This window comes from Eurypyga helias, unplaced genomic scaffold (assembly GCF_000690775.1).
Source record: "Eurypyga helias isolate BGI_N326 unplaced genomic scaffold, ASM69077v1 scaffold5658, whole genome shotgun sequence".
Taxonomy (NCBI): Eukaryota; Metazoa; Chordata; class Aves; order Eurypygiformes; family Eurypygidae; genus Eurypyga; species Eurypyga helias.
The window spans coordinates 13,219-29,504 of record NW_010264873.1 but is presented as its reverse complement, the minus strand read 5'-3'; the positions used below and the strand labels follow the sequence as shown (position 1 = coordinate 29,504).

General features: G+C 39.8%; 1 protein-coding gene across 1 annotated transcript in view; it reads right to left on the bottom strand.

Annotated features, from left to right (window-relative positions):
* The window catches only part of LOC104513234 (transmembrane protein FLJ37396), a gene marked incomplete at both ends in the record, with an annotated part of 64,090 nt that extends 49,790 nt beyond the window's left edge, over positions 1–14,300 (bottom strand). Inside the window, 9 exon segments of the mRNA XM_010156517.1 lie at positions 657–879; positions 1,840–1,957; positions 2,914–3,047; positions 3,049–3,110; positions 5,887–6,017; positions 8,344–8,524; positions 13,439–13,642; positions 13,819–13,891; positions 14,191–14,300. Of these exon segments, the coding sequence (XP_010154819.1) occupies positions 657–879; positions 1,840–1,957; positions 2,914–3,047; positions 3,049–3,110; positions 5,887–6,017; positions 8,344–8,524; positions 13,439–13,642; positions 13,819–13,891; positions 14,191–14,300 (1,236 nt within the window).
* Between the last annotated feature and the right edge of the window lie 1,986 nt (positions 14,301–16,286).

The following is a 16,286-nucleotide window of genomic DNA, read 5'->3' as shown; positions in this document are numbered from 1 at the left end:
AAACATAGCATATCACTACCTAATGAGCCTTCCCAAATTTGAAATGTATGCTCCAAAGCATAGCTCTACTACAATCTTGCAGAGAAAACAGATTAAATAATTTGTTTTCCATTTCTTGCTCTCAGCAACAACTAAGCTGATTAATTAAAAAAAAAAAAATCAACTTGATAGAGACATCCAGCATCGATAATTTCATCCATAACAATTAGCATAAATCAACATTATAACCAACCACATTCAGAATTCTACACCAGGAAATTGTGGACATTACAGTAACAAATAGCTTCACCTATAACAATATTTGCTTTAATGTCCAGTCTGGGTTTTTTTTCCCCCAGAATGTACACATACAGAAATTCAAAACCTAGAGACTTACCTTGATCTCACTTTGGTTTTGAGTGTATTTTCCTTCTCATTAAGCTGATTGTTTCTACTTTATACTGGCATGAGATCAAGAGTTCTACCTTTTTGTGTTCATTTACAGAAAAAATATTATTTTAGAGGTAGATAGAATGGATCTTCAACAATCATAAACAAATAATTGAATTAAGAATCACATAGCTAGGACTTTAACCAGGAAGCATAAATGAAGATCATGCTCTTGGGCATTCTGCTATAAAGAGTCATTATCAACATAAAAATGGAACTTAGTCTTTTTGAATCTGAGAGCTGTAAAAAATTTCTGGTTTTTCCATAGTGTGCCACTCATCAACTACTACCTGAAGTACTTGTTTTTCTAAATTACTTTCTTTACTGACTGTTTTTCGTCTGCAGATGCTGTAGAATTCCTGGTAGATGAACTCAAGAGCTTTGGGGATCGAAAATACCAGATCAAGAAAAGGATGAAACTCCAGCAAATACATGCTCTTCAAAGTAGGACTTAAACCCAAGAAAAACGAAGAAAGAAAAAATAGCTCTCAAATAAGGCTTTTATAAATTGTATGTATAAAGAAACCTTGCAATTGCTTAATTTGCAAGGAAAATTGCAATGGCTCTAGCGCACATCAGAAATCAATCATCAAATTGGAAAATAGAACTGAAGCCTTAATAAACATAATTATGTTGGAACATATCTAAGTAGTCTCATTTGCTAATGAAAACAGAAAATGTTTAAAATTTACTTTCGTTAGCTGACATGTTTTATTAACCATATTTTCAGGTCTATTATGCCCACCCATTAAAACTGTCTGCACTTGAAAATAACCCCTGAGATAGCCAACACAAAATCAAAATGTGTGCAGGGGAGGAATAGGGCCAAGGGGCTTGAGACAGAGGCAGGAAACCAGAAGGGACCAGAGGCAAGGAGCTTTTGGCTTCTGGCTGTGCATCAGCTGCTATGAGACTCCTTTGTGCTGCACAGTTGCATGATGGGAAAGATGAGGCAGCTCTCTACTGCAGGTCGGGAGCGGGTTCCACGTGTGAAAACACTGTACAGGCGCATCCAACTGGGCACTTATGCTACAAAGAGTGATAGGCTGTGGCCAAAGGGCAGTGAAAGGTGTAAAGCCAGATCAGGATACTGACACAGAGAGCCTAAAGCTCTACTCTTTACTATTCTGCCCCATAGGAATATTAATGTCCCCGTGCACTGCAAGATGCAATTATTAAATCCATTGTCATGAAAAGGCGGTAGGGAAGGAATCAGCTTTTGCTCTTTAATTGTTTTTCCAGCTATCTAAATAGCATGAGACATTTATCTATGTCTTGATTCACCTTATGACTCTCGTGTTTCAAATAGTCTTACTTTCAGGTGCTGGATCCCTGATTTTTATAATCAATCACAGAAACTAGAACAGAAACGGTTACTCTCCAGAAAAATAAAACTGCATAAATACTCACCAGCTAGTGTTAAGAGAAATAAACTGCTTACTAATTACATTATAAGGAAGTCCAAATTCACTGATGCCACCTCTCTGACCTTCCCACCAAATCTTGTGGATATACTCTGGGCATCTATCTAAAACTCAGCAATAAGCACAAGTGACATTAGCCAATAAAATTCACACATAGCTAGAAATCAAGGCAAAACCAACTATTCTTTGATTAAACATAAGCTGCAAAAATTTCTGTTTGTATATATATTTATAAAACTAAAAATGTTCAAGTTAATTATATATGTACTCACTCTAGATAAATTATTCCTGCTAAAATTACTTTGAATCTTTCATATTCCTTCAGAACAAAGTCTGAGCTCCAACCATGCTGACAAAGCTCCATTTTTATTGCTAGCAGTATGGTAGCATTAGTGGCAACAGCAGCACAACAGTAGCCTCTTGAACCAAACCCCAAACTTCCGTTTGTGGACGAAAAGCCAAGTTACAAAGCTGGCTAATGAAACTTCCCAACTTGCAGCCTCTGAAATCAAAGCTCAGAGAAAGGAAATATCTTGTGGCAGGATACAGAAGAAAGCTGAGGTAGATTTTTAAACCAGAGAAAAATTGTGATTTCAGATGTTGGGCTTTAATCAGTAGGACAGGAATTCACAGCTATCTGAAATATACTGCTTTTCAAAGTGCACTTTAAAGTACAAGCTTTGTTTATATTCCCTTTAAAGTCTCATCTCTCGTACTCTAAACAGGACTAGTTACTTATCCACTGCATTAGATTATAGTTTTATCCATCTTCCATGCCTCTCAAGTACTGTTTCTAATTGTCTCAAACATTAGCAGATGTGGCTTTAAGATGACATATGAAGCTCTGTAATCTTTACAACATTTTATTTCTGATATTGAGGAAATGATAGCTTCCTGCTCTTGAGCTTCAGGCCTTCTATTTACAAAGCATCCATAGACTTCACTATTAAATAGCTATTGACCCATCTTAGCACTGTAAACTCATGCAGGCTTTAATCAAAGTTTCCCCTTCTGGCTTTCACCTTCTACTTGCCCAAGATGGATATACTGTACATTCAACCTACTTGCTGGTTTACTGTGTCCCTCAGCAGTTGGAAGTGAAGTTGCAAACAGATGCATTCAGCTTTGTAGGTGTTGACAAAATATTCAAGCTTCAGATCAAACTGTGGATGCTTATGCATGATGTCAGCTATCCAAAGCAAATCTTCCCTCTGGGTCCAAAGCATGTTGGTAAGCTTCAAAGTAAACATCTAGAAGCTGAAGGGATATTCAGAAGCATATTTAGAAATGCTTATTCACCCAAATATTCATTCTTTGTTGGGGAGAGATTTCTGAACACGGAGGTTGCTGCCTGTATCAAACCTACAGTGACGCCGTATGGCATCTTGTTTCTGGCACATAATATTACTGGATGCTTCATCAGAAGGCTCAAGAACAGAACATAGAATGAACCACCCACAGAAGTTTCTTCCAAATCTTGCATAGTTAACATGTTTTTTTCCTACTGAAGCACGAAGATTATTATTCCACACGTTTTTCCTTCAGAAAAGTAACAAGGCAATGCAATTATTGCTTTAAAAACACCTGTTCTTTGCACAACAAATCCATTCTCTCTTTCTTTTCCAGCACACACTGGTTTCATATATTTGAAAGACTCCATTTCCCCCAGACTGAAACCTGCAGACTCATCTGAGACACTCTATTATGTCATTTGGCAATGACTGTCACAGTTACTCCACATTTTTTTGAGAAATTCCAAATAATTTGAAGATGCAATTAAAGATGTATAAAGACACATGGCCTCTTCAGGCTCTGCTACCAAGAGTAGAGTTTTATTTAAATAAAAATTTCAATTACAAATACCCACAGCTTAAGACACAAAAAGAAATGTGCCAAGCATGACAGCATGTGTGAACTCTTGAGATGACATTGTAGTACTTTATGGTCAGATGGCAATTGAAGGATTGAAAATATGAACATCCAGTGCTCCTGCTTCTGAAGAAATTGGTCATATCGATATGAAATTATCTAGATCTGGCTATTTTGCACTGACGGGGAAGTAGAAAAGCATCCACGTTACTTTTCATAATGAGATTAGTAGACTGGAAGAGGAAGATGCAGAAGGGCCTAGGAGGTAACTCAGTAGCTGAGAATTCAGTTTCAACAGTCAAGCGCTCTGATTTAGACCTGCCTGACCTGAATTGTTCTGGAGGAAGCTAAAACAGTGCTTGGGAAGTAGGCCATTAGCAAGTTTTATATTGTCTAAGCTAAGCTGTCTCAGCTGCTAGACAAAGTACTATTGTTTCCTCATTCATAAGGAACTCTGTCCCAGCTGGAAAGAAAGCTAGAGAGACCCATTTCCATTTCATTTCAGTTAAAAGTAAAAGACGTCCAGCAACAGCACATCTGTACATTTAATCTTGCCTAGACAGCTGGGTTGTGAGAGCAGTTCCAGAATATACTCTTTGATGGTTTTGGAAGAGAATTAGTGTATTGTTGCTGTAGAGGTTTCATTCTTCTCCTGCGGGAGTTTTTCTTCCAAAAAGAAAGCAAGCCTCTTTATTCAGAAGGCCCATGATAAAACTAAAAGGTAGATTCACAGAGGTAGCATGATTATACAGCAATGGAAAGTGAAGTCTACTGGGATGAGGGCAGAAACTTAGTGAACTAGGCAAGTAGACAGTATTTTTATATAGCTTTGTCAAAGCCCCTCTATGAAAATGGGAGAGTGGCTTTAGGAGATTTCCTAAACTACATACCACAAGTTAATTTAAAAGTTTTTCTATTTAAAGCCTCTTCAATAGTACACAGGAGATTCCCTAACACCCTCTATCATCCCTATTTTGAGGGCTGCCCTGTGTTGCTCCAGGACTGAGAACAAAACATTTCAGTGTGTGAAGGCAACCTCAATTAGTGCCATTTCTCCCTGCTTCTGAAGTGGAGTATCTGCTCCTTTCCGCTTCCTGACACCCACAGCATAGCCCTTGGGACTGGCGAATCCCGTAGACAGAAATACGCTTTCAAGTTCCTCTGGGTCCCTTCCTCTGAGCTTGTCTAATCTTCATCTTTCACGACTGAAGACTTTGAGCAGAAACCCTGTATGCTTTCATGTCCTATGGCAAAATGCACACCGATGACTAGATTCAAAGAGAAGAATGGGAAAGCCCATGGGATATGCTGTAGCCCTTGTGAATCACAAAGCTACGAATCACATAATTCACATATTTAGTGTTGGTTTGTTTGTTGGAATTTTTAACTCCATACTAAATCACCACATTTTTTGCTCAAATGGATTAACTAAAAAAGAATAAATACATTTATAAAATATATAGGGTTTATTAATAAATGGATTATTTTTTATGCAGTAACGTTAAAAAATGTGTCTCTGGTTCATTCTGACAAAGGGTAATCCAAATGATGGGCCTAGCCAGTAACAGACTGTTTCCCTGAGCTTCAAAAAGATGCAGTGACTACAAAGCTAATGACAACCCTAAAACATTCCCTGCACGAGCCCCAAAAAGCAGGGACAGCCAGGACCACTGACAAAACTTGCATCTTGGAATTCCAGACCCAGGCTCCATGGGTCTGGACCTGATTCTTCCTAGTCCACATGTGCTCCATTCCCTGGCACGCAACCAGGGGCAAAAATCACCCTGCAGTTCTGCTTTGGGGATGGACTTGCCCTTCCCAATTAATCTTTTCAATGGTGGGTGACTCTCCCTGAGGCCTTGCAGAAGTGTTTCCAGCCCCGGCACAGCAGCTACAGGGGCTGCTGCCTGACAACAAGAGCACATCTGCTCTCTTGTTGCAAAAGCCATTACATGTGATCCTTTGGATCCAACTCAGCACCCAGCAGTTCCAACCCTCTGCACCCAGCCCAGCACCAGGCTCCCAAAGCACCTGAATCCCGTACCACCACCCACAGTCGCTGGCTCGGACATCCATGTGTATGCACAACAAGAAATGCTGTTGAAAGGGTCTGAAGTGAACTGATTGTAAATCACTGTTTTCAGACAAAGAAAAGCTCCTGTACCTGGCATTTTTTTTTTTCCAGGAGAGCAGTGTCACAGGTCCAGAAATCAAGCACCACAGGACATCGATCCACAGAGGCATGTGCCTGGCCAAGGATGTTGCTGCCACTGAATTGCTCACAAGTCACATTGCCTAAGACAAAACCAGTAAATCGAAAACAAGCAGATGCCAGTATCAAGAGCATTTTCCACATGCCTAGAGCCCCATGGCTTGTGGTAATTCTTTTTATTTATAGCACAGAGTTGTAGTTTTTGCTTGCCAGGAAACGCCAAGACAGGAAAAAATTTCAAGTCCCATGAGCTTTGGAGGATCCCAGAGTATTCTGCAAGGCAAAGAACAAGCACACCAGGCATTTGGTTTAAACATCTCTCTTCCATCATCTTTTAACAAATATTCCTTGAAAGGCTGGAGTTCAAAAGACCCACATCAAGAGGTAAAGCCAGAGAAAGCACAAGAAATCTAGGGGAGAAAAGTAAAGAGAAGCTTAATCTTTCACAGCACCAAATCATGTGGGGATCGTCCTCACCCCCTCACCTTCCCTCTCAGATCAAAGAAAAGCTACGCAAAGATAAATTTTACAAAGAGATATAGCAGGGCAGAGTGCTGACCCAGGGGAGGGCTTTCTTTTCAGATGGCTCACTATTAGAAAAGTCAGTCTTCATAACTTAAAAATGACTGTGAAGGAAGGGGAAAAAAAAAAATCACTACAAATATTTCTACACTAGCAGCCCATGAGAAATACTTGAAGAAATCATGCTTTTGGCTTCTTGGTTGTGATACAATCTAAATTAGAGTTAATTTCAACAATAAATGATACATCAAGTAGAGTGAAATATTTAGAGCTGCAGAGTTCAAACTCAGCCATGGAATAAATGGAAGAGGCTTCAGTGGCTACTCTTTAGCTCCAAATTTAAGTACCTTATTTTTCAAAAGCCAAACAAGAGAATCATTTGAAGTCCACGATCACTGGAGAAGTCAGTATTAAAAGTGTTTGGGTCCATGGCACACAGAAAGAGGCCATATCAGGAAGGAGCATAAGGAACGAGGACAGGTACATGGTCAGTCCCCAAGCGTACTGTGTGAGGGTGACACTGAAGTGACCTATAAACACAAGAACTGCTATACCAGACTCATTCAGTCGTCTGCCTACTGTAATGACAGAATCACAGAACGGCTGAGGTTGGAGGGGATCTCTGGAGGTCATCTAGCCAAACCTCAGCAGGGTCACATAGGGTTGGTTGCCCAGGACTGTGTCCGGTCAGATTTTGAGTATCTCCACAGACCTCTCAGCAGCCTGTGCTTGTGTTTGACCACCTTCATGGTAAAAAAAGTGTTTTCCTGTGTTCTGATGAAATTTCATGTATTTCAATTTGTGCCCAGTGCCTGTGGTCCTGTCACTGGGGATCGCTGAGGAGATTCTGGCTCCCTCGTCTTCATTTCCTGCCACCAGGTGGTGGGATACACAGTGGTTTGGGTCCCTCCTGAGCCTTCTGCAAACACAACAGTTCCAGCTCTCTCAGCCTCTCATACACAAGATGCTCCAGAAAAAGGTGCACAATGAGGACCTTCAGGTGACTTCAAAGGAGGTCCTAGCAGGCGTTCACAGGTTTGTAAATGGCTTAATCCTCAGCTCTGCCCTGCATTGTATGTCAGAATATTCAATTTTAGGGAAGCATACTAAATGATCAAAACCATTATCCTATCTATACAGAAAGTAACTCCAGTGATCTAAGAGAGATTTTGTGCAACGCTCTGAATATCATACGTGCCTGTGCCATTTAGTCACTGTTTTCTAATGGCCAACCCTCCATACTTTCAACAATTAGAAGTGTCTTCCTCCCCACTATTCTGGAAACACAGCTGCTCTTTTTAGAAATCTGTAATACAGTCTGCCTCAACTCAGTTCTTACCATAAAAAAAGAAGAAGAAAATAAACCCACCAAAACAGCAGGAAAGAAGGAAGTCTAGAACAGCAAATATTTTGCAGCTTCTTATTTACTACTGAGAAAAGTTTAAAGGTAGTGGGAGGTAAATTTGGTTCTGCAGAAAAGCAATCAGATACATTAATTAAAAGACATTCAGAAACAATTAACATTTTTTTCTTCTGGCTCTCTGTGCCTTGAAGATGTGCTTGCTCATTATATTACTTTACATCAGCAAATGTCCCTTCTGTGTGATTTTCCCCTCCAGGATGACTTTGATGTCTATGACCCTGAATAAGTGCAGAACTGTGACATTAACAACATGTGACAAGCAATTCCACATGCTCAGTTAGGTCTGTGTAACACATTCATCACTTAGCTAACTAGGATAAAGAAAGGTCCCAAAAATCCGGGCAACACTTGGTCTTGCAGAAGTATAGCAATGATTCATAGGAAGAATGACGTCATAGGATCAGTCTACCTTGAAAACAGCAAACCAAATTATCCCAGGTCCTTTGGACCAGTAGGAAACTTACTTTTATCTTTCTCAATACACTGGCTGGCCACAAGCAGCAGCTGGTTCTCAAGCTCCTTCTGGTTCTCTAAAGCCACACAGTACATTATGTAAACCCCTCGCTGGTCCTGTGTGTGAATACATCCATCTTCACTGGTGTGAATGTCATCGTGGTTTTCCACCTCTGCAAACTCCATGTGGACCTGTGCCATGAAAAAGTGACACCGGGATACAAGAGGTCAGCTCTGCAAGGATTGCAATTCTGTCTAATCAGCGTATCTAAGAGTGGACCTCACCTAGGAACACAGTATTTTGTCACTAGAGAAGAACAGTAAAATAAAATATTGCCAAAATGTTATTTTTTTACAGGTAAAACCCACACTGTGGCTTCATTCATACTATCATGGAGTAAGACAAACTGTACAAAATTTCTCTCATGCCTCGTTTTTCCTTCAGGCATATAAATCCACAAAAGCACCAAGAAGGCATCAGGACAAGAAGATTAGTTCCTGAACTAAGCTAGAACTTTTTTTTCCTTTTCTAATTTAGCTCAAATTTGGCAAAGTGTCTTAAATTCTAATATTCAAATATGAAATCAACATATTATTTAAAGCCTTCTTGGGTAAGTTACACTTGCAAGATCTGGAGATAAGCTCACACACACGAAGACTTTAGCCTGAACTAAAAGGAACTCCCATTGACTGATGTCCCAGATTGCTGTGACCTCAGCACTTGTTCAATAGAATATTTTAACGACGACCTTACTTCTCAAAACACACATCAGCATCTTTAAAAGAGAATCATCTACCTTGGCAGTGAGTCACTATCTAGCTTGGTAACACCCCAGGCAAGAATCCAGTACTGCAGTCAGCAGAAGCCATGTTTGCTTCCAAAATATTCTGTTTCTTGACTAGGAGTGCCACAAAGGGAATTACATGCATCTGTCTCCAGGTGTATAATTACAGACGTTAATCTCCCAGTGTAAATAAACACTTGCTATAGGGCTATAGCCACAGAAGCCTCTAAAATGGTTCTTCTTGTAAGAAGCTAGCAAGCAAATATAAGCTCCTCGTTTTCCACTGTTTTTACTATTCCCTGGTATGTAGCGCACCTTTGTTCTCACTGCAGTGCAAAATAATGATGCACAATGTAGTGGGATTTCCTCCTTTCACTGGCTCTCCTAACATCTGCCTTTACAAAATACCCAGTGCTACCCAAGCCACCTGCTAGCACCTGGATGCCTCAAATGCTATTAAAAGAAAGGATGATGGAAAGGAAAAGATATTTGCTTTAGTCATGGAAATCTTAGTCAAAAAAAAACATACTGGGAAGAACAGCTTGCCAGCTTCACACATCTATGCTAGATCAGAATTCATTCTTTACCATAAAGTTAATGAGGCAGCCCTGCAAAATGTATACCTAATTTGAGCATAATGTTGGGATCAGCCTGGTCAGATTCCACTCCTTTTTTTCAGTAGGATGTTCTGCACTCTCTGTTCTTTCCTTATTCTTCTGAACAGACTATTTGTTTCACCACTCCTAGTGACAGTGTGCAGAATTTGCTAAAGGTTAAATCAAAGTCCTTGATAGAAGAATTAAACTCAACTTGATTTAGAAAAATGACGAACCAAATATTGGGCTGACTCCACCATAGCAGGTAGAAGGGATTTTTAGTTGTACTTTTAAACATCCTTAGGGAGAACATTCATTGAAATAACTCCACTTTCAAGCTTTTGATTTTTTTTCTAGTGATTCCTGTTCTGGCCCACTCCTAAAAATCTCAGTCAAGACAATTGCTTTCTGCAGAAGGAGCATGTGACTATAAAACTAGAGTGTTCTTACAAAACAAACCCAAAAAGAAATGAAGACTTTCTCCCTGACGTGTTTGGTTTGGGATCCATGTTTTAAAGAGACTACCCAAGCCTTCTAAATACTACTTATTCCTAAAAAAAATATTAATAGCCAATTATATATCTATAGCCACAAATCAAGTAACTGGATATTTATGTGCAGTGTTTTTTGCCTGCAGGTTTCGGTCGGCTTTCCTCCTCTAGCTCTGCTCAGGTTTACCAGAGCTTAACACATCCCGTTTGGGTTATAAAGCAATGCTTACGCACCTACACATATTTTATCTACTTTCTTCCAAGCTGAATCTCTACAGGGAAGAGAAAAGGGTTGTAATTCAATGTAATGCATTGTTTTGCAGAGCCTTTTATCACTGAAACTCATGCCTCTTAATGATCTCCATCCCAAGCAGTCTGCTAGGCAGGGTGCAACACTGCCACAGAATCTCAGTTTTGGACACACTGTGTGCTAAGCCATCACACGGGCTCACAGCATACAATATGGAGGGATTCATAACACAGGTACACCTCCAATTTTGAGCATAGATTAGATACTAAAAATATTTAAAAAAAAACGCCATATGCTACGGGTTTATAGCATGCACCAGAGAGTGTGTTAGATAGGTCTCGAGTAGTTTGCCAGTAAAATGGCTCTATTATTGTTTCAGTTTTTGAGAGACAGTCTGTGCAGTATGTTAAAAAACCCACACCAACACACATTAGAAACTGTTGTTAAGGAATTACTGTTGCCTCTGCTTCTAAACTTGTTGCCAATTAAACTGTAATAGCATTAGTAAATATTTATCTAAGCTTTAGTTGAAGTTCAAGCATATATATTCATATCCATGTATTAGTCCAGAGGAAAGAGAGGCCACTGTGAAATCATGACTCTCCCATTGCTAGGGGACCTCTGAAGTATTTCACAGGTAATCTCCAGATCAGAGAGTGCTTAGATGGAAGGTCAGGGTTGACCTTTGCATCGTTTCTTCTCTGAAAGAGAAAAAGGGAAGGTATGTTATGTAGAGTTCAGAAGGAGAGTTTGTCACAATGCCTGCTTCCCGGCAAACTAACACCTCCCACTAGAAAACATGAGTTTTTAAATTAATTTTTCTGACTTGAAAATTCAAAGATGCTGGACCATACAGTTCAACATTTCTTAAGTGGAAAATCACAGTTTACTACTTCCAAGTAGCTTGTCATTTAGGAATTGTAATTGGTTATATTTTTTAAAGGATAAATGTGGCTGTATTAGAAATAAAACTAGAGATAAGTTAAAAATATCATCAACCCTACATTCTCCCTTCATATTTTATTTTTGAAGAGGTTTAGGGTTTTTTATGTTAAGGGACATAAAGATATTTTCTTGTTTGGGTTTTTTTTTTCTTTTTCAGAGATGGGTGGGTTGAAGTCCTAACATAAGCAACAAATAGGGGTAGGAAGCCTACTTCCTTTTTGATTCTAGCCACAATTCTTTCATGAAGTGGCTTGTGTGTTTGGTTCAGTGTGTTTCTACAGGATAAAAAACAAACAAACAAACAAACAAAACAAGACACCAACATTTTCAGTATATGAGAAATAAGTGTGAGCTCAAAATGTTGAAAAAATGCTTATTAAAATATTACTGTGTTTCTTCAGGCTTTCTAAATGAGAACTTTGGGATGAGTGTTAGGTAGCAGAGCTGCAAAGAAATTCTACACCTCAAAAGACAAAATACTGTATCACATCAAACCACTGTCATGGCTTAACTCCGGCCAGGAAAATAACACAAAGCCACCCTCACACCTTCCCTTCCCTTCCTCCAGCAGAGGAGGAGAATCGGAGGAAGAAGACAAGGAACCTTGTAAAACTGAGATAAGAACTATTTACTAATTGAATATAAGTGACTAGTATATGATATATAAATTAATATATAACAATACCACTAATAGTAAGTAATTAAAATAATAGACAATAAAACATATGCTGCAATTGCACAACACCTGCCAACCAATGCACAGCCAAGTCCCAGGTAGTGAGAGTCAGAGCTAGAGAGCCCAAGAACTGCAGCTGGAGAGCCGGAGCCCAAGAGCGATCTCAGCAGAGTCCGAGTGAGCCCCACAAGCAACAGCATGACCAGGAAAACTAACAGACCCACCAACTCATGAACGAGCAAGCAAAGGAATTAGCAAAGCAGCTAACAAAGGAGATAGCAAAGGAGTTGGGGAACTAGCAAAGGAGTTAGCAAAGGAGCCAGCAAAAGGGCGATGCCCCTCCAGCCCACTACCCGCTTACGAACTGAGCCTGACGTGCTGTGGAATGACCTACCCCTTCGGTCAGTTTGGGTCAGCTGTCTGAACTGTGTGCGTTCCCACACACGGCCTGTAGTGAGAGAGTTGGGAACGCAGCTGCAGTATCAGAAGCTGAGAAAGAGCCTGAATTTGGTGCAAGCACTCCCCAGCGCCAGCTAAAAAGACACCTTATCAGTACTTTTCTCAGGGTAGATCCAGAAACCCAGCTTCATACCAGCCACTATGAAGAAAGTTAACGCTTTCCTGACTAAAACCAGCACACCACTAATGTCAGTGTGATATATTGATTCTGTTTAGTATATTTTACAAAAATAATTGGGTAAATCAAAGTTTGATAAGCCTTAGGAGTTTAATTTGAATTGTTATTTTTCCAATCTGTGAAAATAAGTGTACTAATTATATCACTTCAGCCACACGCCCTCATCCAAATTTAAAAACAATGTCATAAACTCCACCCAAATCTAAATAATACATTTCAGAAGTCATTAGGATTTACTTAAACAAGCATTTCCATAAATTGCAAAATGCCTAAGATTTCTCAGGAACATCGATTCTGTATGACAATCCCACACTTAAAAAAGGTCCAAGTTTAAGCACGGCCAGCAACACTGGTCTAAGTAAATGTTTATCTGGCAGGAAGTGTTGGCATTATGCTTCTACGTGTCTGAAGTTTCTCAGAGGTTTGCTACAGACTGCTGGTGGAGAGGGGTATTTAGCCTGTTAAGGCAAGACGCGCGGGTCTGAGGAACAAGCTACAGTGACTCACTCAGATGGTTCATAGAATCATAGAACGGTTTGGGTTGGAAGGGACCTTAAAGACCATCTAGTTCCAACCCCCCTGCCATGGGCAGGGACACCCTCCATTAGACCAGGTTGCTAGGTTCAGCAATGGATCACAACACAGCTTGCACAGAAGAGAGAGCTGCATGAGGTACTCCCACTGAAGCGCACTATTTGGGAGACTAGAGGCTGGCGGGTACCTCACCTTGTAGTCAGCTGGTGTGTAGTGAACAGACGGCTGTGAACTCAGGCCACCAAACCCACCAGTGCCTCCTTTGGCAGCACTGACCCAGGAGGTGTCTTCTGCCCTGGGAATTAGGAGACCACCCTTGCAGGAGAGGCCGGCGGTGCTGATGGTCAGGCTTCTCTCCACGGACCTGAAGTAGTTAGAGATCCCCAGGCACACTCGCTGAAACAAACCAGAGAAAATGCATAGTTTCATTTTCAGTTGGGTGACAGCTCCCCTCTTAAAAAAATTAACTTTGATCTCCAAAGATTTTATATTTATTTAGGGTTTTTTACCTTTAATTCCCAGAGTCTCAGGTGACGTAAGAAAAGAAGGGACAAGTGGACTCCTGTCCTCACCATGTGCTCCCCGTGGGCAGTCGCTGTGCCCTCTTCTAATCCTAGCAGCTGCAAGCTGCCCGTATAACTGTACCTTTTTCCAGACAGGAAAAGCGTAGTTACATTTTTGCTATTCAAGGAGATTTCTAAACCTTTCTACAGTAGGTAGTTTTGCTACATCTGTTGTCTAAGAAAAGGCTGCTGCTGTCTTGGAAGCAGCACTGTCTGACTGACAGAGACTGACTGTCTTGGAAGCCTGGTCTATGGAATAATGGGTAAGGATGTCACTACTGTTTCTATCAGAGAAACAGTAAGGTCATATCATTTTTCTTCTTTCTTTCAGGTTTTATTAAATACATACAGACACGTATATACATACAAACATTTTTTTACCTTCTTTCATTCTTCTTTCTGAAGGATGCCAGAGTCTTAGTGGAGCTGGTGTTTCCTACATCCTCCCCACTGTGAGCCACAGCTGTGTTATCATCCTTGGTAGTTAGTTCCTAGTTCCAACACACACAGTCAAAAATTGGTGTGGTAAGTATGCATAGGTTTTATCATAATAAAAGGAAAAGAAAAGGAAAGGAAGTGTCATACTGGATGAAATTCATAATCCAGCCAGCAGTGAAATTATTGTGGCATATAGCTCCACAATATTTGATTGCTCTCCAGTCCTTCGTGTTTTATCTTTATAAAGTCCCTGGGCTGTAGGAAAGAGAGATCCCCATTCCAAAGACAAGACTGCAGCAAGGGTCAGGTAAAGGAAATTTTCCAAAGAAATTCTGAACATCTGTTTCATCAAAACCTCAAACCAGCTATGGCTAGTGACATATCTGACCACCTAGCCCATCTTTTTATCTCCTGCCATAAAAGAAAAAACTGATTTCTGGGCTCCAGCAGATCATAGGCTGAGCAAGGGGCAAAATCATGGTGTGGTAACAAAGACGTAACATCAGATTGGGCTGTAGAAAAGTTTTCCTGCAATGTATGCACAACTCCCCCAACACAAGCATATATTAAATGCTCTAGCTAACATTCTGTAAAATTAAATTCAACACTTGTTTTTTTCTCACTCCTTTCCAGCATGCTCAACAATACGGTACAAAGAGTAGCAGAAGAGCAGCAAGCAGCAAAACAGCTACACCTGCCTTGTTATGAACTCCATAAAGGCCTTCTCACATTGCACCAGGAGTTACTCCACCAACATCAGCGAAATTAAACTGGCATTAATTAGCACCAGTGTAAATGAGATCACCATGAGTCACACAATATTTATTAATTGTGGAACATTATGGACAGTGATTTACTAGGCATTATCCAATTCATTTCCTCAGACAATCAAGTATATAAGAAAAACTTGTCCTCTTAACCCACTTCTCTATTCCAATTTATTTTGCCACTTCATCTGAACTTGGACGGCATAAGTTGGAATTCTTTGCAGTGTGTTAAGGGTTTTACAGCATTGATTTTGGCATTGTTTTTTCTTATTAGAGAAATTCCTGTTAATGTATCTTCACAAACTGGTGCTTGTCAACTGGTGCTTTATCCTGCTCAACATGAGACATCATAGCAAAGCTAGTCATAGAAGTGACATAGATAAATTCAGGACTACGTTGGCTGTTCTATAAATTTGCAAGTTGACATGAGTGTATCATCTCCAAAAATTCCTTCAAGTCAAACAAATCTTGATGTCAAACTGTCAAACAATGAATTCTTTACATAATCCTTGCAGTGATAGATCATCTGTTAACTGATTTCTCTAAGCACGATCCATCCTCACTCATCCTGTCCTCATTGACTCCAAAAGTCTAATTTCTTAAATTTCAGAAAAACTATGTCCTTCAATCTCTATAACTTAAAATAAAGTGAGGTCAAATAGAATCAAAGTATATTTTCCTGAATCAAAAGCAGTAATTGTACATCTCTATTAAATATCACAGTAAGTGTATGGACTAAGCATGGGATGAACAATTTCCGCTTAAAATTTCCACTCTAAAAAGATACAGACAATGCTGTCTGAAAAATGTGAGTGAAATGAGGAAAAAGAGTGATGGCACATTTTTGGGGAGCAGCTGAATTTTTATTTTAAAAAACCTGAGACCAGGACAGCACTTTTTTTGTGGAGGATCTAATTCTAGTTTTTCAATAGCCATCATGACTAGACTGTTTCAAAATTAAGATCAGTCATGTCCCTTGCATTGACCTCAAATATGTGTTCTTTCCCAACCCAGTCGTGGACTCAGTGCACTTGACAAGAGCTGTACAGTGCAATCTTGTTTTCTTTATTTTTTTTTAAATTAATCATCATGTAGCTTGCATGAGTCAACCCAATGTTGTTTTTGTTCCTGAAGATTTTATTAAGTATTGAAATATTGCAGGTCAGGATCAGCCTGAGGTAGGAAGCACTGTATATTTTTGCATGTGGGAACTTTTCCTGACACAAAAATACAGGTTTATTTTTGAACACGGGGTTGGTATCAGGCTTGGGG